This window comes from Staurois parvus, unplaced genomic scaffold (genome assembly GCF_062004578.1).
Source record: "Staurois parvus isolate SC_StPar_1 unplaced genomic scaffold, SC_StPar_1.0 ptg000283l, whole genome shotgun sequence".
Lineage (NCBI taxonomy): Eukaryota > Metazoa > Chordata > Amphibia > Anura > Ranidae > Staurois > Staurois parvus.
The window spans coordinates 1,718,884-1,745,797 of NW_028318079.1; the positions used below are offsets into that span (position 1 = coordinate 1,718,884).

The 26,914-nt window shown below is 43.3% G+C and overlaps 1 protein-coding gene across 2 annotated transcripts in view; it reads right to left on the reverse strand.

The window, feature by feature from the left end:
• PTPRG (protein tyrosine phosphatase receptor type G) overlaps positions 1-26,914 on the reverse strand; it is a 715,101-nt gene that overhangs the window by 132,726 nt on the left and 555,461 nt on the right. For both annotated transcript variants that reach the window (XM_089682035.1, XM_089682036.1), the window contains one exon: positions 17,345-17,474. In XM_089682035.1, the coding sequence (XP_089538161.1) occupies positions 17,345-17,474 (130 nt within the window). The remainder of the gene's footprint in view (positions 1-17,344; positions 17,475-26,914) is intronic.

Consider the following 26,914-nt stretch of genomic DNA (forward strand, 5'->3'; position numbering starts at 1 on the left):
TGGACGGGCATGTCCTTATATTAAAGGTCAGCAGCTACAGTATTTTTAGATTCTGACTTTACATTTTTTGGAGAGCCAATGAAGATCCTCTTTAAGGTCATTATACACTTTGCTTTTAGGGTTGTGTATGACTGACAGTGAAGTGTTGAAGGAGAGAAACATATAAATAATCTGAATAACTGCTAACAGTTTTGAATTTCAATAGGACTGTTGTATGCTTGGGTGGCCAGACAGGACCTAAATGAAAAAGAAAATATGTTTCTGACTCTACTGGACAGCAACACGGAACAGTCAGACCTGCCAATATCTAATATATATCTCCCCTGGAGACGCAATTTCAAATTCCAGTCGCAGCAAGTGAAATCAGATATCACAGCATGGCCTTTCAGATACGAAATGCCATAACATGCAGGCAGCGTGGACAATAGCGGGACCAGAATTCTGTAAAGGAACCTACAGACAGGAGATGACAGCTACCAGATCTAAAAGAGGATGGATCTGCATGAGGGACGGGTAAACCGCATTTTCAGGATGAGGTCAGCAATGGCAGCCTATATACAGGGCTGTGGATAAGGGGGTACCACCAGTCCTTCTGTACAGGGCCCAGGCCGGCAGGGGGGCTCAGGCAGCTGGGTTATTTGGATGTGGGCAGGGAGGGTGATCGGCATGGTGGTGGTGGAGTCAATTACTGGAACTGTTCCTCTGTATGGATCTCTGCAGCAACTGAAAGCTGGCTTCTTCTCCTCTCCTTCCCACTGGATTTCAGCTGCTGCAGAGAGTGCTATACAGGGGATTGGTTCCAGTAATTGGCCCCCTCAACACACCCACCACCCTCCTTATGTACAATACATTTTCCCCCTGCTGCCCTGGCCATCCTGTGTGCCCCCACCCCTGCAGTGCTGCCGGCTTCCCTCCTCTCCTTCCCACTGGCAGCTGCAAGCACACAATAGGATCCTTCAGGATGGAAAGTGGGGGAAGGTTCTAGGAAATATGTCACATTTACCAGCCCCTTCCTTTCCTGAATGAAAACAATGAGTGTTCGATACCATTGTGTTCATTCATAACTGAAGCATAGTAAACTGTGCTTTTGTTTGGGGAGGGGGACCCTGTCACGTTGGCTGTATGGGGCCCCGTGGTTTCTAACAGCAGCCCTGCCTATATACTTTCAGCCCTGTAATTTTTTTAAATCATTCAGCCTAAAATTACATACAAAGGGCTGTATCGATGGACTTTGGGCTTGCTACAGATTAACATCAGTTTGAGACGCTTCCAATATCATAGATATTTCATAGGCAGGTGCACTTGAGCTCCTTTCAACTTGCTTTAAAATTGAGTTCCAGGTATTAATTTTTACATAGTTACATTGGCAAAGTTTGGAACAATGTAACTATGTACGTATATACCAGAGGCGGACTGACCACTTGGAAACTCAAGCACTACCCGAGGGCCCGGGGTCAGTAGGGGGCCCCATGACATGCCCCTGGTATCTTTTTCATAGGCTTTTTTGAGTTTGGGCAAGGACACAGGGGCCCCATGATCCCTTATTGCCCGGGGGCCCCATGAGTTGACAGTCCGCCCCTGGTATATACCATACCCATGGGAGCTATGGCAGTGATCTCCACTAGCTTCTGGGTTTCGTACTAAGCAGCTTCCCTGCATCTTCTGAAATACAGGATGTTGTATGCTTGGCACAGACGTATTTCAGAGAACATTTTACATTTCTCAATTAATGAAAATTATTCTCCAATTGGACGAGGTAGAGATTGCGATGTCAGCACCTCACACCTCCATCTCTTCCAATCAGAGAACGCTTTGCATTTATTTTGCCTACCACAGTGATTTGCAGCTTCCACGGGGATCCCACAGGTATGGCCCACATCCATACTTACACTGGTCCAAGTTGGACCCATGAAACTATGTAAAAATTACCATACCTGTAATTCAGTTTTAAAGCCCAAACCAGGGAAAAAAAAATTTTTCCCCCAAGCAGTGGGGCTGTGCCTGCACTGCATGGGTTACCTACTTGTTCTTTTCTAAGGGAGAAGAGAGTGGAGATACACTCACCTGATCCTCCCAGCACAAAACCAGTCTGCCACCCCCATGCTCCAGCGGTTTTGAATAATGGACTGTTCCTGACATCACGCTCTAAGCAGGCTCCATAAACCAGGAAAAGTCCACTGCTAGTCTGCAGGCGAGTGCCATTTTCTGGACAATTGAAGGTTCAGATAAGTATGCGTTTTCTGCTCATCCCTAGATAAAATGAGCAGTTGACCCATGCAGTGCAGGAAAAGCCACACTGCATGGGAAAAGCTTTTTTTGATTGGAGATGGGCTTTAAGCAGGTTTCACATCCCGTTGACTTGTATGGAAATGCAAAGCCTGCTTGAAGTGAACGAAAGCCTATTCACATAAGACCTACAGCTGGCCATACAAGACTGGAACTTTTGGCCTATTCCTGTTAAATTTGAAGCATGGGTGGCACCACCAACGCCACCCAACTCAGCTAACTTCAAATGAGAAATTGAAGGAACCAGGCCAAAAAAGTGAGCCGAACAGTGACTGCAGCCAATCAGCTGCAGTGACTGTTCAGGTATTGACAGCCGTGGGTGTCAGCTGTCAGAATACAATAGTCGGTGGCTATTTGTTCATCCGTGCTATTTAGCAGATATAGGGAAATCTATTATTTTGGTGCACAGCCAATTTAAGATAGACACTGTCCGTAAATATACTGATGCGATAAGAGAGTTCTTTTTTTAATTTATTTTTAAGATTAACAGACAGCAGAACCGCTCCTGGCACTGGAATTTTAATACCACAGCTATTCAGACTGTAATGAATGACGACGGCAAGCCAAGGTGCATACGCAATTTATGTTCCAAAGCCTCAGTGGGGTCACCAGAGCCTGCGCCACTTTAATAGAGGTCACCGCAGAGACGGGAAATTTAATTGTATATGTAATGCCGTCTCTCGACCCGCTTATGAAATTGGACATTTTTTCCTTTCTGGGTTTGATGTAGATGTTTTTCTCCTCAGCAGTCCATCAATTAGCAGGTTTAGGAGATATTATCGGGCGCTCTTTGAAAATGCTTTCTGTACGGCCAGGATACCAGAAGCAAAGAACGAGTTAAGGCTGACAGCATCTATAGCTCGGGACCGAGCCGGCAAGTAATTACAAGTGACAAAGACACTAACGAAGGACAATTTCAAAGAGAAGAAGACAGAAAAGAAGTTGTGAGCAGGAATTGAATTTGTGTTTAAAAGTAAAAAAAAAACCTTCATTTATTGCCCAAATAAACCAAATCTCGGGAATCTCACCAAAAGGGACAAAAACAAACACATATTTAGTAGAGCGAGGGAGGGTTAGAACTTTCAACAAATTTTTTTTTTTAAATTTTATTGTGGTCTGTTCTCTCCTGCCCTCCATTTTATTGTATGGGGGGGGGGGGGGGGGTCACAGAGTAAGAGAAAATGTGCAATGAAAGTAAAATCGCAGATGTTTAACCACTTGCCTACCAGGCACTTATACCCCCTTCCTGCCCAGGCCAATTTCCAGCTTTCAGCGCTGCTGCACTTTTAATGATAATTGCGTGGTCATGCAACACTGTACCCATATGAAATTTTTATAATTTTTTTCACACAAATAGAGCTTTCTTTTGGTGGTATTTACTCACTGCTGGGTGTTTTATTTTTTGTGCTATAAACAAAAATGAGGAAAAAATTTGAAAGAAAAAGCTTTTCTTTGTTTCTGTTATAAAATTTTGCAAACAGGTCATTTTTCTCCTTCACTGATGTGCGTTGATGAGGCTACACTGATAGGTGGCACTGACTGGAGGCACTGCTGGGCACTGACTGGTGGGACTGCTGGGCGGCACTGATGGGTGGGACTGCTGGGTGGGACTGCTGGGCAGCACTGCTGGGCACTGGTGGGTGGCACTGCTGGGCCCCGATCATCAGGGCACTGATCATCAATACCCTGATGATCGGTGCCAATCCTCCCTCTGACAACTGCCGTGACAGCGTGAGGAAAGTGCAGCCGATAACCAGCAATCGCATTTCCCGGTGATCAGTGTGTCATTGGACACATACCATACCACGTGATCAGCTGTGTCTGTAGGACACATCGATCACGGAGATCACTGGATGTGCGCCGGAAAATGCATTCTGGGAGGACGTCATATGACGCTCTCCCAGAACTGACCGGCCGCAGTGAAGCCGTCGTTTGGGTATCTGCAGTTGGCAAGTGGTCAAATGTAACCACAGTAGCAGCATTATATCATGTAAAATGATGGAGTGATGGTCATATAGTTCTGGTGTTCTATTGTTAAATGGTTCGTACATAAATCTTATAAATGGTGCTGTCATTACAGAGTGCAGATTTTAAGCAAAATGTGCAAAAGATAATGGTCTTAATTTGGACATGGGATTCCTCACTCATTATCCAACAGTTTTACCACCCCCTCTGTGAGTGTTGTCCCAACCCCCCAAGTCTTTGATCCTAGTTTTATAACCATTGCTGTGTACCTTTGTGTTTTTTTCTGTCCCCCCCGAGATTGTTTCTTTTAACATTCTGCTAAAACCTTGTGAAGTAGTGCTGCTTGGACCTTGAAGAAAGGGACATACCCCGAAAGCTTGTCCTGAAAATTGTATGTTAGTGCAAAGAAAAAAAGTATCACGGACAGTTTGTCGCAAGTGCACTAATTTGGCTACAATCACCTCAAGCAAAATGTACAGAGCCAATCAGAGAGACACTGTGTCTCATAACTGTTGCGATAGCCAATCACAGTGATCACAAATGTAAACAGTACTACTGTTTACATGTGAGAGCCTTCCCCCTCCTCTCACAGAGAAGGAAGGATGATCCTATAACTGTTTAACCAATGGAGGGTTGACAGCAGCAGATTTTGGTTAATGTTATTGTGGTATTATTTTTTAAGCTTTTCAACCCCCACCTTCTCCATACATCCTATTTCCATCCTGTTTCTGTAGTAACTGCATTCACTTCCCTTACCCTGCACATTAATGCATTCACTTCCCTTACCCTGCACATTAATGCATTCACTTCCCTTACCCTGCACATTAATGAATTCACTTCCTTTACCCTGCACGTTAATGCATTCACTTCCCTTACCCTGCACGTTAATGCATTCACTTCCCTTACCCTGCACATTAATGAATTCACTTCCTTTACCCTGCACATTAATGCATTCAATTCCCTTACCCTGCACATTAATGCATTCAATTCCCTTACCCTGCACATTAATGCATTCAATTCCCTTACCCAGTACATTAATGCATTCACTTCCCTTACCCTGCACATTAATGAATTCACTTCCCTTACCCTGCACATTAATGCATTAAATTCCCTTACCCTGCACATTAATGCATTAAATTCCCTTACCCTGCACATTCATGTATTCACTTCCCTTACCCTGCACATTAGCCCCTTCCGAGTTGAAGTTCGTACCTCTTTGCCCGCAGCCTTCTGAGACACGTCACAGAAGGCTGCAGGACCATTCACAAAGCGCAGCTCGTGCATTCACACTGAGAACCTGGCTCTGAAGCTGCAAAAAGTCACAGCCAACTTGCCTTTGTAAACATGCCGGCACTGGGGACCTGAAGACCATCAAAAAACCAGCCCGGGTGATTACAGCACTGGATCCCTAGACAGGTTAGTGTCCTTTTATTAAAAGCTACAGCACAGTATTTGTAGCTGCTGACTTTTATGTTTTCTTCTTTCTAGGGTGAAGATCATCTTTAAATATATCCCTCAATAGCCATAAATGATATAAATACACTGTGTGCCTCAAATGCCTTCAACAAACCCAATCAGCACCTTGTAAAAGTAATTGTGACATTGTCACTGTGCTGTACGTAACCTGTACAAAAAAAATTGTGGGAGGGGCCAGCAGGCTCCACCCACCACAGGCTGCCTGCAGAAAACTACAGGAGGGGCGGAGACAAGACCAGCCACCCTGCACATGGAGAGAGAGCAGCAGTGATCGGTCTTTATTACAGGAAGCTCCTGCACAGAGGCAACGTTTCACACTGGATTACTGCACAGATCTGGATGAATTACTAGAAGACCCCTGAGGTTACACATGACTATTTTCTCATCCTGAAGTTTAACTTTAAAAATCTAAAAAGGGTCTATTTCCACAAATCTGAAATCTCAATTCCCATCATCCCGAGCTTTTACTATCTGCTCCTAATTAAATGCTTGATACCTCCTACATAATGTTACCACCTATACTGGCAAGTATTTGTGTTGTTAAACATGTAAATTGTGCCATATGCCTGTCGCTGAAGGCTTGTGTATTCTGTGTATGGAGTTAGTGTAGCAGGAATAATTAATGAAGATTTACTTGTGAAGCAGATGTGTCCCAGGAGTCAATGGATTTGTTCTATTTATGGAAAACGGTGGGGTGTTTTGCTTATTAGGTTGCTGAACCATTTAACAAAATTTATTCTTTTTTTTATTGGGATTGCAGATTTTTCACTTTTGCTGTGTTATATTTTTCATGATTAAAGTGGATATGCTGAATAGCAGCCAGTAGAGGGCGCATTCACACACATCTCAAAGTAAAATTCACAGTCTGGTGAATGACTATGATGAAGAAAGGATAAGACTCTTAAAAGGAAAGATTTTGTTTTCAGATTTCACATTAAAATGAGCTCATATTTATAGATCAGAGGTAGATTGGGACAGTAATCTACAAATTTAAACAATCCCTAGAAGTTTGGATGGCTGGCCCACCCCTCCTGCACCTGTATATGGGCCCATCACTGACGGGCAGCCAGACCAAACAACACGAAGGCGAGATAAGTAGGCAGGGCAGCCATTGACACTCGCAGATTAAAGTGCAAGTTTAAGATGTCCATCCACACTCCTGCAGATTTCTCTCCGGGTTTAGATTTTTTTTTCCTTCAGTACACAGGAGGTTACAAAGATACTGGATTTCTATCAGGATTAACAGTGTGTCTCCTAGGGCTATGCACTATTGGCATATGGATTGGGGACAGTAAAGGAGGGGAAGGATCAGAGAGGACAGGATCAAACAGCCTTTTTGCACAATGTGGAGGATTGACTCTTTGGGTTGCACAGGTCCCATCCGGAGTAGTTTAGCTACCCTATGTATGATCATTGCTTGGAGGATCTTTGGCATTTCTCCCTTGGGGATCCAGAGGAGTGTCTGGATTTCCAGTTTTCTGGGTAATCATATAGCCAAGCATGATTGATCACTCTTCACAGGGGGTCATATCTCTCTGGTAAGTCTTTTATGTGACTGCTTGGTGACACATCAGCTATCCTTGGATTTTCCTGTTCATCACGGCTTTTGGGGATTTTCTTTTATTTTTGACATCCCTAGATGGACATTTCCTTTAATGATTTATTATTATAATTTTGTCTCACCAATAAGTGCACTTTATATGTATACATTCCTATTGCCTGGTACCGGGGTGTAGTGTTCAGCTGCTAGATATTTGCACTCGCATTTTCATCTTACTTTTAGCGCAGATTTATATATATTTTGAATTGTGTAAATCAGCTCAGCTCACGCAATGACAAGCACACAGCTACCTAGAAGCAGCCTCTTATCTCATTACCTTACTACAGTCGTTTGCATTTAAAAAAACATTAAGGATGCGATTTGAGAGCGGCATTCAATTTTAAGGCGAGAGCTAAATCAGACGTCCGCCTGTATCTCTGCTCATATTTCACAACACAAACTGCAGAAGGAAATCAAACAGCCACTGACCGGCTTGGAGCTGTGATTTGTAGGAGTCACTGTGATTTCTCAGCTCCGAGTGCCAGGTCTGATGAATTTGTGATTTCATACAGACGGTGGCGCACAGAAAAACGCTCTCGCCTCTCCTCCTCCTATCTTAACAGCTGCAGCTGTGTTTCTCTAAATATCCTTTCTGGATGTAAACACATTAGCACTGCATAAACACCTTGATTTACTGGAATCAGGAAGGGATGGCGGCAGACGTAGAAACACAGCTACTTCAATCTGCAACCCAACAGTTAGAGAGAGGAGGGGGCGCTATCTAAGTGTGATATTGGCAATTTACACGAACAGTTCAAAGAACATGCTCATCAACAAGTTAGGGTCTTTAGTGAATCTCCAGCATAGCAGGACAACGTGGTAACCAAACCTGAGCGAACAAACTAGGTGAGCTAGAGCAGTGGATCTCAACCTTCCTAATGCCGTGACCCTTTAATACAGTTCCTCATGTTGTGGTGACCCCCAACCATAAAATTATTTACCCAGTAATTATAATTCATGAGTGTCGTTTTACCTCCAATACTGCTGCTTTCAACACAGTAGCTGCTTTTAACAGAGTAGCTGCTTTCAACACAGCAGCTGCTTCTACACAGTAGCTGCTCTTTACACATCGGAAATATGTGTTTTCTGATGGTCTTAGGGGACCCCTGTGAAAGGGTCCTTTGACCCCCAAAGGGGTCGCGACCCACAGGTTGAGAACCACTGCTCTAGAGGGTAGCCTGTGGAGCCAAGAAGACATACCAAGGGGCGCCAGACTAAGTGCAGTAAATTACAGGCAGTAATAGGTACATGCAAATTAGCAACTCACACGGTACATAAGAAATGGAGCTTTTTATATATCACCACAGTCAGCAGCTGGCTCTGGCATATGGAGCATGCAGTCTCTTTTGTAAAACTTGCAGCCCTGTTGTTCACAAGTACAGCCAAAAACCGAATGCGACGGAGAAACCAAAACCAAAAGATGGCCACCGGATTCCTTTAGGATGCGGAGTAGATGGGAAGTGATGTCAGAGGGGGTGGGGCTACATCTTTCAAGGCTGCCCAAGCCTCTTTCTCAAGTCCAAAGACCTAATACTGCTTGTAATTTACTGCACTTTGTCTAGCGCCCCCTGGTATGTCTTCTTAGTGCTACAGGTTACCCACCAGCCCACCTAGTGTGTTCCTGGTACCAAGGTGTCCTGCTATGCTGACGATGATCACCAAAGGCCCTAACTTATTAATGAGCGAGTTCTTTTAGCTGTTTTTGTAAGTTGCCAGTTGTCTTTCACTCCACTAAATACGTTTTATATTAAAGATCGCGCCCCCTCCACTCTCTAACTGTTGGGTTAAAGATTGAAGTAGCTACTGCGCGTTTGTATGTCAAATGACAACAAAAATTCCATGCTTAACTTACCAGCCTGCAAGCAACCAAATTGCCCTGTGTAACAGTTCATATTAAAAACAGAAGTTTACCTGAACTCATTTGCAAATACATACTTAAGCTGCTGAGCCAATTGATGGCACCCCGGTATTATCTGCATTCCTAACTCTATAAATTTTGAGAGCCTCCACAGTAGTTGCACACAGGGGCGGACTGACCATTTGGAAACTCGGGCACTACCCGAGGGCCTGGGGTTAGTAGGGGGCCCCATGAGATGCCCCTGGTACCATTTTCATAGGTTTTTTTGAGTTTGGGCGAAGACATAGGGGCCCCATGATCCCCTATTGCCCGGGGGCCCCATGAGTTGTCAATCCGCCCCTGGTTGCACATGTATAATAATGGATAGACTGATGGAAGGTAAGCCTGGAGGAGGCCCACCCCACCTTAAAAGGCACAGGGGCGCACTAGACACACAGCATACAGCACAATGACAGCTAAGGTGTCCAGTGTGTCCGCACACCAATATAGCAACAGTACAAACGGCAACTGCCACAACCTATAACTGGCCTTTAATAAGATAATGGTAGTGAGCGCTCTCTAATATAGCAGCTGATACACTCAGATAACCAAATAAAACCCTAAAAATGTACAATAAATAATAAAGTGCAGCTCTAAAGTAAAGCAAAGAAATGATCACAGTAGAGAACTGGATATGGATCCGTCTGTGCAGATATGCTTAAATCCAGGAGTATGCCAATATTAATATATATATATAAACAATAATATGCTCAGTGATAAATAATATAAAACCTTTCCTCTAATCTGTGAATGTAATAAAGTCCCAAAGGTAAATCAAAAAATCAGAAAATCTCACAAACATCATATGTCCCTTTAAAAAATAAATAAATAAATCCAAGTGTCCAAAATTTGGTTCAAATCCTCAGCCTCTTGCAGCAACTTGATTTACCTCAAAAACAAAAACATAAAAACCACATAGTGCATTATCCTTGATAAATAAAAGAATGCATAAGAACCATCCAGTGATGTTTCACCCAAGTGAAAAAGGTGTATACATAAAAATATACAAACACATGTGCAAATACACAATGTGTAGTGAAAAACCGTGCAAGTGAATCACTCTTTTTGTGCTCAAAAATCACACGCCACAGTGTACACTTCTACTAAAGTAAGGAGCAAATACCCTTACCAATATTCAAAATAACTTTTGCCTTAGTAACAATCACCAAGAAGACTGTATGATGGGATGAGTTTTTTCTGCCAGTATCCTCAAATTTCACTTTAACCTCATAACACCATATGGATCCATCCACACTAGTATTTCAGACCAATCTCCACCATATCCGCCGTCCAGATACTGTTCACCATTTGATAAGCCGTACTCTGACCATCAGCTGAGAGTCGGATGAAGGACCTCTCCTGAGCCGATCTGTGTCTCCCAATTCATTTCCCTAACAAGGACTCGGAGCTTGCTGCAGGACAGATGGAAGGATTTCTCATTCATGCCCCACTGTCTGCCCTGGTTGTCACCAGTTGGTCTTCCAAGGTCAGAAGACTCCTTTTCTCTCAATCCCAATGTGAGCTGAACATATCGTTATAGAGCACCTGGGAACAGGGAACCACACCGCTTAATTAGCAGACTGGAGAAAGGAAAGAAATTGTCTGTTGAAGGCCTCACTCACATGGGGTATACTAAAGAGTGCCTTTCTTTCCTTTCTCCAGTCTGCTAATTAAGCGGTGTGGTTCCCTGTTCCCAGGTGCTCTATAACGATATGTTCAGCTCACATTGGGATTGAGAGAAAAGGAGTCTTCTGACCTTGGAAGACCAACTGGTGACAATCAGGGCAGACAGTGGGGCATGAATGAGAAATCCTTCCATCTGTCCTGCAGCAAGCTCCGAGTCCTTGTTAGGGAAATGAATTGGGAGACACAGATCGGCTCAGGAGAGGTCCTTCATCCGACTCTCAGCTGATGGTCAGAGTACGGCTTATCAAATGGTGAACAGTATCTGGACGGCGGATATGGTGGAGATTGGTCTGAAATACTGGTGTGGATGGATCCATATGGTGTTATGAGGTTAAAGTGAAATTTGAGGATACTGGCAGAAAAAAAATCCCATCATACAGTCTTCTTGGTGATTGTTACTAAGGCAAAAGTTATTTTGAATATTGGTAAGGGTATTTACTCCTTACTTTAGTAGAAGTGTACACTGTGGCGTGTGATTTTTGAGCACAAAAAGAGTGATTCACTTGCACGGTTTTTCACTACACATTGTGTATTTGCACATGTGTTTGTATATTTTTATGTATACACCTTTTTCACTTGAGTGAAACATCACTGGATGGTTCTTATGCATTCTTTTATTTATCAAGGATAATGCACTATGTGGTTTTTATGTTTTTGTTTTTGAGGTAAATCAAGTTGCTGCAAGAGGCTGAGGATTTGAACCAAATTTTGGACACTTGGATTTATTTATTTATTTTTTAAAGGGACATATGATTTTTGTGAGATTTTCTGATTTTTTGATTTACCTTTGGGACTTTATTACATTCACAGATTAGAGGAAAGGTTTTATATTATTTATCACTGAGCATATTATTGTTTATATTTGTACACCTCTAAGGGTAGGGGTGACGTGTGCTTAAACAGAAATCTGGGATTTATTGTGATTATTCATTATTAATATTAATATACAAGTGCTTCGGAAAAATGGTAGGATTGCGTGCTTACCAGAAGCGCATGGGTAATGCACATTAATATATCCATCTCAGGAACTCAGGATAATGGTAGGTGTGTGTGGGACATCCGTCAATGAATGGGCAGCTCTGCAATGAAAGGGATGATGTCTGCTCCAGAGGTCCCCTTTAGGATAGATAGGGTCTGCCACCTGTTTACAGGGAATCCCTTCCTCTGGATACTGGTTCAAACTCGTACTCTCCACAGGTTCTGCAGGCTTAAAGGCTCCATATAGAAGCCATAAGAAAAGTGCCCATAGTGTAGTATTGTCAAATTGATAGATTTATTCAAATCCAGAAAAGTGACAGATGAGAATAAAAATAGGCGCACTGACCCTTAGTTAAGATGGCTGCTGGACCAACACGTGGCTCCAGCGACTAGATGTCACAGCGTGTTGATATCCTAAATGCTGTAACATCTAGCCGCCGGAGCCACATGCTGGTCTGGCGGCCATCTTAACTATGGGTCGGTGCACCTATTTTTACTCTCATCTGTCACTTTTCTGGATTTGAATAAATATATCAATTTGACAATACTACACTATGGGCACTTTTCTTATGGCTTCTATATGGAGCCTTTAAGCCTTCAGAACCTGTGGAGAGTATGAGTTTGAACCAGTATCTAGAGGAAGGGATTCCCTGTAAACAGGTGGCAGATCCTATCTATCCTAAAGGGGACCTCTGGAGCAGACATCATCCCTTTCATTGCAGAGCTGCCCATTCCTTGACGGATGTCCCACACACACCTACCATTATCCTGAGTTCCTGAGATGGATATCTTAATGCGCATAACCCATGCGCTTCTGGTAAGCACGCAATCCTACCATGAGCAAAGGGCTTGAATAGTTCATGATCATTACAGAAGTTCCTTTCAACCATCAAATGCCAGTGCCAAAAACACAAGCCTTCATTAGCTTTATTATTTTACTTTTTCACAGAAAGAAAGCAGAGGCAAAAAGTAAAACAACATTTGTAATGGCAGTATACAAATAACACTACAAATGACACCAAACTCACCTAAATAAAAAATAAATAAATACACAAATCCTCCAAATCAAGATTCTGTGTTGGCAAAATATTACCAATGACAAACAATTGTATTTGTGCAACAAAATCAAGTGAAAATAATAACCAGATTATCCCTAGTTCCCTGGTGCTCAACCTGTGGCCCTTTGGCACTTCATGTATGGCCATCCGAGCCCCCCCAGACACTGATCTGTGTTTTTTCCTATTGTCCTGTTAAACCAGTGATTTCTAGCAGTCACATGTAAGATGTCTCCAGTCTATCACTGTCTCTTGTAGCATGTGTCCAGTCTCCAACTCCTCCTATAGCATGTTCACAACAATGATGTCAACAGGCTCCTGTATCACGTTTACTGTCTCTGACCATCTGTTGAATTATGTCTGCAGTCTCTGACCATCTCATATACCATGTCCAGTGTCTCTAAACATCTCTTGTATCATGTTTGCTGCTGCTGACCATCTAATATACCATGTCCGCAGTCTATGACCTCCTCATATACCATGTCCGCAGTCTATGACCTCCTCATATACCATATCTGCATTGCCCTGTTAAATCAGTGATTTCTAGCAGTCTCTTGTAAGAGGTCTCCAGTCTATGACTGTCTCTTGAAGCATGTCTTCAGTCTCCAACCTCTCCTATAGCATGTTCACAGTCCAAAAGTCTCCTGTAGCATGTCCACAGTCTGACATTTCCTATATCATGCCTGCAGTCTCTGTCCATCTCTTGCATCGCGCCTGCAGTCTCTGACCATCTCTTGCATCGTGCGTGCAGTCTCTGACCCTCTCTTGTATCATGTCTGCAGTCTCTGACCATCTCCTTTATCATGTCTCTCAGTCTCTGACCATCCCTTGTATCATGTCCGCAGTCTCTGACCATCTCTTGTGTTATGTCCGCAGTCTCTGACCATCTCTTGTATCATGTCTGCAGCCTCTGACCTTTCTTATATCATGTCTGCAATCTCTGACCATCCCTAGTATCATGTCTGCAGTCTCTGACCCTCCCTAGTATCATGTCTGCAGTCTCTGACCCTCCCTAGTATCATGTCTGCAGTCTCTGACCATCCCTAGTATCATGTCTGCAGTCTCTGACCATCCCTAGTATCATGTCTGCAGTCTCTGACCATCCCTAGTATCATGTCTGCAGTCTCTGACCACGCCAAGTATCATGTCCGCAGTCTCTGACCATCTCTTGTATCATGTCCGCAGTCTCCGACCATCCCTTGTATCATGTCCGCAGTCTCTGACCATCTCTTGTATCATGTCTGCAGTCTCCGACCATCCCTTGTATCATGTCCGCAGTCTCTGACCATCTCTTGTATCATGTCTGCAGTCTCTGACCATCTCTTGTATCATGTCTGCAGTCTCTGACCTTTCTTATATCATGTCTGCAATCTCTGACCATCCCTAGTATCATGTCTGCAGTCTCTGACCCTCCCTAGTATGTCTGCAGTCTCTGACCCTCCCTAGTATGTCTGCAGTCTCTGAACATCCCTAGTATGTCTGCAGTCTCTGAACATCCCTAGTATCATGTCTGCAGTCTCTGACCATCCCTAGTATCACGTCTGCAGTCTCTGACCATCCCTAGTATCACATCTGCAGTCTCTGACCATCCCTAGTATCATATCTGCAGTCTCTTACCATCCCTAGTATCATATCTGCAGTCTCTGACCATCCCTAGTATCATGTCTTCAGTCTCTGACCACGCCAAGTATCATGTCTGCAGTCTCTGACCACGCCAAGTATCATGTCTGCAGTCTCTGACACTGTATATTCACTGTATTTTATGCATGGCTCTTTGGTAATGTCAGTTGAAGCCCTCTCATACCAAGAAAGTTAACCACCACTGCTCTAGCTATAAGCTCTTTTCCTACCCGTGTTGCCAGCTCTCCCTCATACAACTGAATGATTTAAGATTTGTAATGACTTTTAGAGGAAAGGCCAACTATTCCAGTGAAAAGTGGTAGCTTTGAATATAAGCACTTTGGCAAATAAAGTACCAGAAAATGTCACATACCAAGACTGACTGTTAAATAAGATGTTTGAAGGAGTAAAAAAAAAAAAAAAAAAAAAAAAAAAAAGGTCTGTTTCAATATATAGATTCAATCCTACTTTAAATCTGCAGATTCAGGGGAGGAATAAGCAAAATGAGCAACTGAAAATGCAGCAAACATGCTTAATATCCCCTCCTGCTTCAAAACAGGCAACAAACTCTAAATGCCAGGGTGGATGCGGCAAGAAATCTCTCAGAGAGACCTCTAATCACGGCTGACTGAGCAGAATGACATGCTAGAATATATAGCCGCAGCTCTCATCCCGCTCCAGAAGAGAAGAAAAGTTGACATTTAAATTAGTTCAGAAAATTTGAATGTTGGAGCATTTTAGACACACGTTAGACTTTACCCTGGCACGCAGTCAAAAAATATCACATCAAAAGTGGAAATAGTACAGTTAAATCTGAGGAAACGTGCCCTCTAGGCCAGGATAAATCTGAAACGGGAAACTTCAAAGCAGAATCTATTGGATAAGTATGTCTGTTCATCAAATATATGAAAGTCCATAGTTCGGATAATGTAGGTAGTAGCCAGCAACTTGCAGATAAATAATAGAAATAAGTTACTCATGAAAATTTTACTTTGGTTTCAGACAAGTCTTTAAATATAGAAAATCTATTCCAATATCGACCCGAAACCACCACCTGATTTATTTCAGAATACAGTATAGTTATAGGGCAGGGTTTCTCAGCCAGGGTTCCATGGAATCCCAGTGTTCCTCCAGAGGTTGCTAGGGGTTCCTTTAGCAATGATCAGTTTCTGCCTCTCATATGTTCCCACTGACACCATTGATCTTTTAGCTATATGTAAGGCGGTCCTTCCCAATGGCCACAAGTGTAAGAAGCATTCTTTCCATTGACCATCACACTAATGTATCATGAGTTGTAGATATTGTCACATTACCAAGAGTTCCCTGAGATCAGAAAGTTATTTCAAGGGTTCCGCTTTGTTGAAAAGGTTGGGAAATTTTTTTACATGGTACCTGAAAACAGATCTGTAAAACAAAGGATCAATTCACCTTCTTGGAGTGGTCTTGTAGTTTTTATAACCCAATTTAATTACATCATTGCCATTCTCTCCAGCACTGTACTGCTAAGCCAGGCTTAGACACCAGATGGGCTCAACAGTCTGATCCATCTTACCCTACAGCACTACTATACCATACAGCAGTGGTCTCCAATCTGCGTCCCGAGGGCTGGATGTGGCCCTTTACATGCCTTTATCAGGCCCTTGTGGCACTATTCCTCCCATTGACATAATTCTTGCCACTGACACCAACAGTGAGGCACTAATCCTCTCTCTGACACCAACGATGAGTCATTGTTCCTCCCACTGACACCAATGATAGGGCACTATTCCTCCCATTAACACCAATGAGGGGGCACTATTCCTCTCATGGACACCAATGATGGGGTACTCTTTCGCTCTCTGACCCCAACGATGGGGCACTATTCTTCCCCACTGACACCAGCGATGGGGTATTATTCACTACCACCAGGACACTTTCTACTGCAACAGGCCACAGTCGGGCCCTTGTAAAGTCTGAAGGATAGTAAACGGTCTCTTTGTTCAGAGGAGACCCCTGCCCTATAGTGAAGTTATGGCCAGGAGGAGGAGCCACAGAGAACAGCAGGGGACCAGGAATCCAACATTCTAGGAAGTCTTGGATTCTGAAGGTTCTTCAAGGAACATTATCTCTGCAACACAACCCAGATTGGCGGTACTGGTGACAGGAGAGGCAAGTATCAAGTCTCCTCTTTGCAGAGGGTACATTTATTTTAACTATTATTACAGTGAAAGGATGGCTTTAAATATCATGGAGTGTAAAGAAACAGGAGCCCTAGGCTGTAATTCATTACCTTGAACCTCTTCCAGATCCTATATGTGCAATAATTTCTCTAGTGAGAGTCATAAACCTGCTTACAGGTAGCCTTGTTCCCAAAATAAATCCAGCCTTCACTCTCAGAATCTGTGCTATAAAACCAACCAATAAGCCTTTTACCCTTTGTTTTTAGTGGAGGTTGTGGAAGCTTCCGTTTACCTCACTAAGGACTAATACTCTAGTTGTGAGGTTCCCAGTTGTGTTTCCAGGCCATCAGAAAGATATGACGACCCCTGTGTCTTCTTAGACAACATTAGAGCATTTCCTCATAAACAAAATAGATAATAACTTTAGTGGGACCTCATCAAAGGTATACAAAAGCACCCATAAGTAGTGAACATTTTTATGCACTTGATGGTCAGATCAGGAAAAAGGTTTTCATTCATTTATTACGCAAGACCGTGGCTCTGTACTCCAAGCTCTGTAGATGAAATTACAAAACAAATCTCACAACCAGGTATAAAGATATATGAAGGTCAAATGACTTACCTCCAGTAGACTAGCACTGCGATCAGCAGGACAAGACAGAAGAAGGTCAAGGCAGAGACAACCATTAGCGGAACAATCCACTCCATCTTATTGGGCGAAGGTCGACTCGCCATGCTCGAGTTATGTTCATCTGTTACAACAACAAATACTCATGTGAATATAATGCTTGGCAGTTCTCATCTACTCATCATTTGACTTCAAGAAAACCACGCTCAGATAAGCAGAGGCCAGCATAGTGGCCATGGTTTCAAAAATTCCAGGGTCACCACATATATGGTATTTTCCCTCCCATGTTTGTGGGTGTTTTCAAAATATTTTAGTTTCCAAAAGCATACAGGTGAGTTAACTGGTTTATAACAAGATAAGTCCTTGTAAATGTGAGTACTTTTATAACTGTGGTAGGGATGCTAGACTGTAAGCTCTAAATCCTTTAGAAGTAGTCCATACAGCAGCAAATGGATGTCATAACAGAAAAGGCTTTGGCTTCTCCATTCCACCAATCCTTAGGAGTGGCCAAAGACAGATTTTTTTTCCCCAAGATGCAGTGAGATGGTTCCATTTCATCTTGAACTACGCACCACCAGGTCCCACCATTATCTTCTCCCCAATTCCCATAAATGTATATGGCATACACCCAATGAAAGGCATGTTCCACTGGGAAGAGAGGACAATTGGCAATCACATTTCACAAAATGTTACAATTTCAGTGCAGGCCACAAGTGTTTATGAGCGTATTAACTTCTTAGCTCCTACACACCCTATTAAGAAAAGGGTTTCTTGAATCTGTTGCACTTGAAAAGTGAGGGAAATACAAAAGGGTGTCACTTTTGCATTCCTTCTGAACCTTTCCAGTTTTAAGGTGGTTTCTGACTTCAGTAGATTTTGGATCCTGACCCAGAACAAGAATGCAGCAAGCCGAGAACGTCTGATCTGCATATATCAAAAACTTGAGTACCTTTCACAGGAAGGGTGATGAAGGGTCACCTCTATTGACCTGCAGGTTAAAACGGAACTGTGTCCGTTTACACCTCCCTACCTCCAATTCAATCCGGTCTGCTAAAAAAAAAAAAAAAACAGAAGGTGATCCATTCAACTCCATCAACTTGGATCAGATTGGAGAGAAGACCGGTGTAAACTGACAGTGGAGTCCGTTTACTCCCAGCCACTCAGAGCGGAGCAGGCTCTGTACAATCTAAGCGAACCTGTAATCTGCCCGATCTGCTCTGATCAGCAGGGGACCAGTGGATAGATCTCCTTCTGATCAAAACTGAGTCCGTTCTATGGTGTCTGTTTATGACACACAGAATAGCTGCGATTCAGAGGATCACAGCTATTCTCTGGTCATTCACAGTTTAGGACACCCAGGAGAACATGTTCAGCCCTTCTCTGGAGATCTGTGTTCTCCCTCCAGATTCTCCAGCCCAGAGCTGGAGAATCGGAGGGACCGCAAACTAAGCAGAGATAATTTACCTCTGCTCAGTAAACTGATCTTTTACTGTAATCTCGCGAGATTATAGTAAAATCAGCCATTTTCCAGCATTTGTAGACCGTTCTCCCTTCGTTCGGAGAACTGATCTACGTATGCTTCATAAACGGCATTCACAGAACTGTGTTCTCCTGAGAATGCCGGAGAACTGAGCAGCGATCTATTACTGCTGGTTCATAAACGGACATCTATGTGAAAGGGGCCTTTTAGTCGAGGTTAAAAGAAGAGTTAGCATTAGTCCTAGGTTTAGTCTTGGTTACAGGGAAGGTCATTGTTTATGTTACTGCTCAGGTTTTAAGGTCAGTTCATGTTCAGGTTACAGGATGAGTTGGGTTACTGAGAGGATTAATAATATGGTGGGCATTACATGTAGGGTTTGGTTTAGAAGAGCCAGGGTTACAGGGATGGGGTTGGAGGGTAAGGGTGGCATGGACAGAAAGTGTGAGGGGGCTTATTCTCAGCTCCAGTCTACCAAAGGTAATGTATGAAGCAATGACTGTCTATGCATATCTTTCCGTACAAGTTTCCTTCAATACATGAAGCTCCATAAAACTGGTCTTTGCAGCATAACATGCACAACTGCATGATATATAACATTATAGAACTAGGGAGCAGCCTCATTCATAAAACCATGGAGCTGACATTACACAGTGTGATAATTTACAGTGCTGAATGAGAAACTCGATTATAGACCCGTTATGGATTGCCTGTGCACTCATTACAGGAAGTTACCAGGTGGCACGCAGCAAGACTGCAGAACTGAATATAAATGCCAAATGGTGCAAAAATAAGGAGGTTATATAGATTGACGTTGGTGAGAAAGCAGCAGAGCGGGCGATTGGAAACAATGAAATGATAGCACAGCGTGGAATTGTTCTTCTTGCGAATGTAGGCCAGCTATCAGCAGCTACACCCTGCCCTTTAAAAGATGATTCTTACAGGGGGGGGCTAATCAGTCAGATGCGTTGGGTAACTGACATTTTTTAACGAAGGCAAACGCTCACTTTTAGCCATGACTAAAAATGTAATTAGCGTAGTATGATATGATGGAATATGACACAGCTCAGTGTGACTGGCAGGAAATGGACATGACAAGAGGAACCCAATATATGTTATGAACATTGTATGATCAGAATATATCAGCTGACAGCCGTCCCCAAGAAAGTAAAGCTAAAGGGTCATTCCGCACAGCATTGTAACATTATGTGATGGGACAAATGGCAAAAATCATTAAAGAGCCTCCCAGAGGCTCTCCAACAACTTTCTAAAAGGACAACTCAACCCAAAATGAATATTTCAGTTTCCTTTGGCAGCTCACACATGGAATCAAATGCAGGGATCTTCTACCGGTTAAGGACTGCAGGCAAAATGATATGTCAGTTGTATCACCCACCATGACCCTACCATCTTGTACCTTCTGAACCCACATATTGGATGGGAGGTCTCAATGCCCAGAGGCTTACCTTGAAGAAGGGGTAGGGCAAGATCTGGAAAGAATGTACAGTGAGCCATTGCAGGAAAGGGATAATGTGATGTGATGTCAAAGGGAAGTATAAGAAAAGAAGTATCTATTGTTGGTGAAAATTAGTTTCTTACCTCTGTGTGTGTAAAAAAAAGAACAGTAAATCTTTTAAAAAACAGGCACTGTATAGAAGGGATGTATTGTGAATGCAACCATAGATTGGTACATTTAGAGATATAAGCAGCTGAAGTTAAAGTGGTTGTAAACCCACCCAAATACTCCGTGAAGTGACTGGCCTCAGGTGATATGCAGAGACAAAACAAATCATCCTTCATAAGTTGTACCTGTTTATCTGCAGCCATCTTTACTCCACATCAAAGTCCAGAATTTATACAGATTGTCTGAGCTTTCAGAAAGCAGGGGGCACGGAGCTGAAGTTACACTCTGCAGAGCTCAGTAAGGAGAACTCTGAGCGCTGACTGGAGGGAAGGGACACATCCCTCAAACCCACAGCACACAGGAAGAGAGCCGAGGCTGTCAATCACAAGCTATGTGCTGGAGATCCCTCCCCTGTCACCTTTTTTTCTTGGTGTCAGGAAAACTTGTGACTCATGCAGAAACCTATAAGGGGATATGCTTTGTTCATATTTCATGTCTGAGATTTGCAACAACTTTGAAATGCCAATCCCAGCGTTTCTTAATATACTTCACTATATTCCCCCTTCCTACCTCCTGAACCTACCTAATGTTCTTTTAATGTGATGAGAGGTCTTCATGCCCAATCAGGAAGATGGGGAGTTAACTTCAGCTGCCTATATCTGAGTTTCCCAGGTTTGTGACAGCTTTACTTGAAGAAGTCAGGGACCATGCACTTCAATTGACAACAAACTCAGGTTTGTACATTGATTCTCAGTGATTAATACTAGTTAGCATTGGCTCACCTTCTCCAGTGATGTGGACGGAGATGCATGGTGGTTGGTCTGGGTGCCAACTGGTATACAACTCCGAGCAGTAAGTGGTGTACAATATGGGCCAGTGGGCTATGTACAATTGTACAGAGGCAGTAGACTATATGGGCCAGTGGGGTAAGGGACAATTTTGGGGGAAGTGGACAATATGGGTTAGTGGGCTAAGGGACAATTGTATAGAAGCAGTGAACTATATGGGCCTGTGGGCTGGGGGACAATTGTACAGAGGCAGTGGATTATATGGACCAGCCTGAGAGACATTTCTAAAGCGGCATTGTACTATATGGGCCAGTTGACAGAAGGACAATTGTACAGAGGCAGTGGACAATGTGAGGCAGTGGACAATGTGAGGCAGTGGCCTGAGGAACAATTCTACAGAGGCAGTGTACTTTATAGGCCAACGGACTTAGGGACAATTGTACAGAGGCAGTAGACTATATGGGCCATTGACAGAGGGACAATTTTATGAGGCAGTGAACTATATGGGTCAGCTGACAGAGGGACAATTGTATAGAGGCAGTAGACTATATGGGCCAATGGGTTGAGGGACAATTGTACATCGGTAGTGGACTATATGGACCAGTGGCCTGTGGGACAATTGTAGCGAGGCAGTGGACTATATGGGCCAGTGGCCTGAGGAACAATTGCAGAGAGGAAGTGGACTTCATGGGCCTGAGGGACAATTGTACATGGGTAGTGGACTATATGGGCCAGTGGCCTGCGGGACAATTGTAGCGAGGCAGTGGACTATATGGGCCAGTGGCCTGAGCGACAATTGTAGCGAGGCAGTGGACTTCATGGGCCTGAGGGACAATTGTACATGGGTAGTGGACTATATGGGACAGTGGCCTGAGGTACAGTTGTACAGAGGCAGGGAACTATAGCTCCGTTTTTGAATGTGATACTTGTGACCATGGAAGGAAATTTCTCACTGGATTATTTACCACAGCAAGCATGCCATCTCCAACCAATATTCTCTCTCAAATGCCACTCAGGCAGGATTTCCTAGACTCAGATTGCAATGAAGTAGATTTCTATTCAGTTCCTTTATCTATAAGTGATAAGGGATCACACTTTGTTCATTATTTTGGGCCACCTTAAAGGATTTATTTGATCATACTTGTGCACCAAAGGTTCTAGCCCTTTCGCACTTTTCTCCTTTGCTTATAACTTCACATTGCTTATATTTAAATAATCATGGAGAATGCAGAACTGGTATAGACAGAACTTTTTATAATTATTGAGTGGTGTAATTCTCAGTCGAGAAATCAGGAGGTGGCAGCAGGTACCTGTCAAAAAAGGTACCTGCATAGCCCCTGCGTGGGCGTGTTTTATTGCCTCTTTTTTATACTGGTTAAAAATTAATAAAAACCATTGAAATAGAAAAAAGGTACATGCTCCCTGTGAAAATTTAGAAAATAATTCCAAAGCGTTAAGAGGAGGGAGGATCAGCGACACTTTCATTTTTGGGCGGCAGTCCGCTAAAGTCTACCAAAAGCCATAACTTTTTTTCTTGTTGTTTTGGGTAGAGTATTGAAGGATTACCAACCATCTTAAGTTTTTGTTGTCTGTGTCCCTGCTTGTGAGATCCAATTTATTTTCTTTGTGACCTCTGGTGAGAAATCCAAAGCGAAGTGTCACTGAACCAGAAAGAGGGAAGTTTTTGAACAGGAAACTTGTAACAATGACAATTATATAAGATAGGATTTCCCTCACTTTGTAGAGACTGATGGCAAAAAAAGTGAAATTTAGGAATGACAATTTTTTCATCACTGCTGTTTTTTAAGTCCTGTGCCAAGCGACTGCCCTGCTGCTTACTGAAACCAGGAGGTTGCTTGCTTGACATGGACACCATTCAGAGAACGCTACAGTGTTCCGATTGTCCCTCCTCTCCAGCTTGACAATTCAGAGGACACGTTGCACTCAGTGAGCAAAGTGTTCTATAAATGGCACCCATGTCCACCTAGCAGCCTCCTGTGTTCACAATGCAGCAGGGCAGCCACTCCGCACAGGACCAAGAAGCTAGTGAAGATCAATAGTGTCTACTACAGGAATTTCCAGGTTTCACGGGGATCCCACAGGTATGGCACATACATACTTACACTGGATCCAAGCGGGTCCAATGTAACCATGTAAAAAAGTGGAATACATTGAATTTTGCTTTAAACCCTTCCCCAGTCTTTTCGAAGTTTTCTTCTTTTAAATTATGAAGACCTAAAATATATCTAAGCCAACATTTTTATATGCATTTTCTTTAAGACCTTTGTAATTATCATATAAGCAATAGACTTGCATAGATCTGTAAATGTCCTATTTTCCATGAGAATTATAGTGGGTATTCCGGTAGCGAACTGTCTGTCAAGTACTAGCCTTTTAAATAGCTAAAGGTTGTAAAATGTGGCGCCATGTGCTAATTTTTTTTTATGACGCTCTAATGAAAGCAACTTTATTAGTTTTAATAAACAAGGCGGTAAAAGCCATCATCAATTTATAAGGTATATTTAAGGTCCACACCGACAATGTTTCTACAAGAAAAGGCCAGACATTATTCACACAAAGAGGAGGGTGGGGAGAGGGAGACACCAATATATGGATTGCAGTTCCTGTAATACGGCATTTGTGCAATGATAAATAATAATGTTTTTGCTTTTACCTTTGACCTAGTTGGGCCAACTACTTTACACATGGGATGCTTATAAAGAACTTTTGTTTTAAACTTTAGATGAAATTTCTGAAATGCAGCAGAAAAAGAAGGTGGAATCTGATTAGCAAATGATGGAACTCCAAAAGGGAAACGTCATGAAGGAACTGGCTACACCAGGGCTGGGATAAGGGGTGGGCAGGTGGGGCAGCTGCCCTGGGCATTGGGGTATCATGTGAGGTGGGTGGGGCATCACAAGGAAATTGGGTGGAAGGGATTTGTGTTGGAAAGGGGAATTTGAGGGGCGGCAGGGGGTAAGAATTGTTCTAAGCCCTGGTTCACACTGGATCTGACTTTGAAATTCAAGTAAAGTCGCATGTCAGTGAAACTTCAAGTGTGACTTGGCAACTTCATGCACAGATGTCTATGCAAGTTACACCTGAAATCGCAAAAGATAATGCAGGAACTTCTTTCAAAATCGGTACACCGATTCGCACCGTTTTGAATGGTCAAATTGCATGACAAGTGTGAACCAGAATGTAATTTTTATTTTGGAGGGGGGAGACTTGTGCTAGGATGGAGGACTTGGAGGGATTTGTGCTTAGAGGGGAAATTGGAGAGGTAGAGAATTTGTGCTAGGAGGGGGAAAATTTTTTTTTTGGGGGGGGGGGGATTTGTTATGGGGGCATATGGGGAGAGAGTATTTGAGCTGGGGATGATGAGGGGGGATTTCAGCAGGGGGAAAAATCTGTACTGAGAGGAGTGGAAATTTGTGTTTAGGGGGTAAGCATGCAGATTAGTGTTCAGTTTTTTTTTTTTTGCTGACACATAATGCTCATTCATTTTGGGGGAGGGGGGGGCACAATTTGACCATAACACAGAACACCAAACATAAACAAGATACACATTAATAGCCCATTAAAAGGAAGTCTTAAAAGGCAGCCTTTTGTTGCAAAATTCATTTTGAAGCTGAAGCTCTCCTCCGCAGTACTTCTATTTCATCACAAGATGCTATCAGTTGGATGGCCAGCATTATTCCAGCTACTGTCTCTGAGCCTAGACTGTCCTGGACCTCCAGTAGCATGTGACTGGTCCAGGGGCGGACTGACAACTCATGGGGCCCCCGGGCAATAGGGGATCATGGGGCCCCTGTGTCCTTGCCCAAACTCAAAAAAGCCTATGAAAAAGGTAGCAGGGGCATCTCATGGGGCCCCCTACTGACCCTGGGCCCTCGGGCAGTGCCCGAGTTTCCAAATGGTCAGTCTGCCCCTGGACTGGTCTGTGAAAGAAGCAGCATGAAGTGGTGAAGCACATCGATCTTCCACTCTACTCTTTTTTTTTTTTTACCAGCATCTTTCTTGTAACACACATGAATCGATGGACTCCTCCTGCTGCTTCTCCCTCTTACTCTCCAGCCCTGTTGTACAGGGACTGCAAGAGACCAGGTAAAATTCGAGTATATAAGCTACTTGCATTTTTAAAAAAATGCATTCAATGATGTTATTAAAGATTACAGAGCTACATTATTTGTGTCTATTATATCTTCCTATGGTACAGCTTTAACTTGTTTGTCCAATTACATGGTTACGTGTCCCCAAACCTAAGCAAGAAAGTTCATCTAAAGCCAGCCATTGATGGATCGAAATTAGACTGGTTTAGCAGAGACCGGACGTTATTTTGATCAATCTATGGGCAGGCTGTTGTACAAAAGTCAATCTCTCGATCGACTTCTGTATAACCAGCCTGTCTGTTTTTTTTTTTTTCTCAATCAATGCCACTGGCTATAGCCGGTGGTGCTAATGAGTGTATTGTAATGGCAGGGAAGCCTCCCCGCTGTCAGAATACAATAGTTCTGTGGGATGGATACCCCCATCCACGGAATCATTTTCTTTCAATCAGCCAGTGGAAAATGAACCATGAATGGCTTGCCTAATGCTAACCATACACACAGATTTCTTCATTCAGCCTGTTATAGGATGCAGTCACTCTCCACCCAGCTCCTTTGAATTTCAAATGTTTGTTGAGTTCGGGGTGCCAACAGGGCAACCCATGGATCCAATTTTGACTGATTCAGCAGGAATCTACCAAAATTCAAGTCAAGTATGGCCAGCCTAAGATGACATACTGATACATGGCCATGCCAATAGCTGGCAAATTCTGGAAATTCTGTCAAATAACTGGAATCTAAGATGAAGCCATAATACAATCAATATTGTTTTGTTTTTTTTTATGACCAGTGGTGTTGTGACCCTCACAAGCAGGATTTTTGTTACAGTCGACAACCTACCAGCTTAGTGAGATCCAGGGGCGGACTGACCATTTGGAAACTCGGGCACTGCCCGAGGGCCCGGGGTCAGTAGGGGGCCCCATGACATGCCCCTGGTACCTTTTTCATAGGCTTTTTTGAGTTTGGGCAAGGACACAGGGGCCCCATGATCCCCTATTGCCCGGGTGCCCATGAGTTGTCAGTCCGCCCCTTTTGAGATCTGTTAGAAAATCTAGTCAGCCAATTCCCAAGACATTGGGATTGATTTTCTAAAACTGGAGTGCGCAAAATCTGGTGCAGCTCTGCATAGAAACCAATCAGTTACCAGTAATCAGTTGCCAAAGGTTAATTGAACAAGCAAAAGTTAGAAGCTGAATGGCTACCATGCACAGCTGCACCAGATTTTACACTCTCCAATTTTAGTAAATCAACCCCTTTGTGTTGCACATGGATACCCCATCCAGTCTCACGGGTCCCAGAGTGCTGAAGGCCCTTACAGTTCCGCTAGACCAGGGGTAGGCAACCTGCGGCTCTCTAGCTGTTGTGGAACTACATTTCCCATGAGGCATTGCAACATTACAAATCTGACAGTTACAGCTATGACTTGCAGAGGCACGATGGAACTTGTAGTCCTGCAACAGCTGGAGAGCCGCAGGTTGCCTACCCCTGCGCTAGACCCTATAGAATGAAGCGAATGAGAGCAGAACTTGCTGGCTGCAAAGAGGACATGCAAGACTTGAGTTAAGC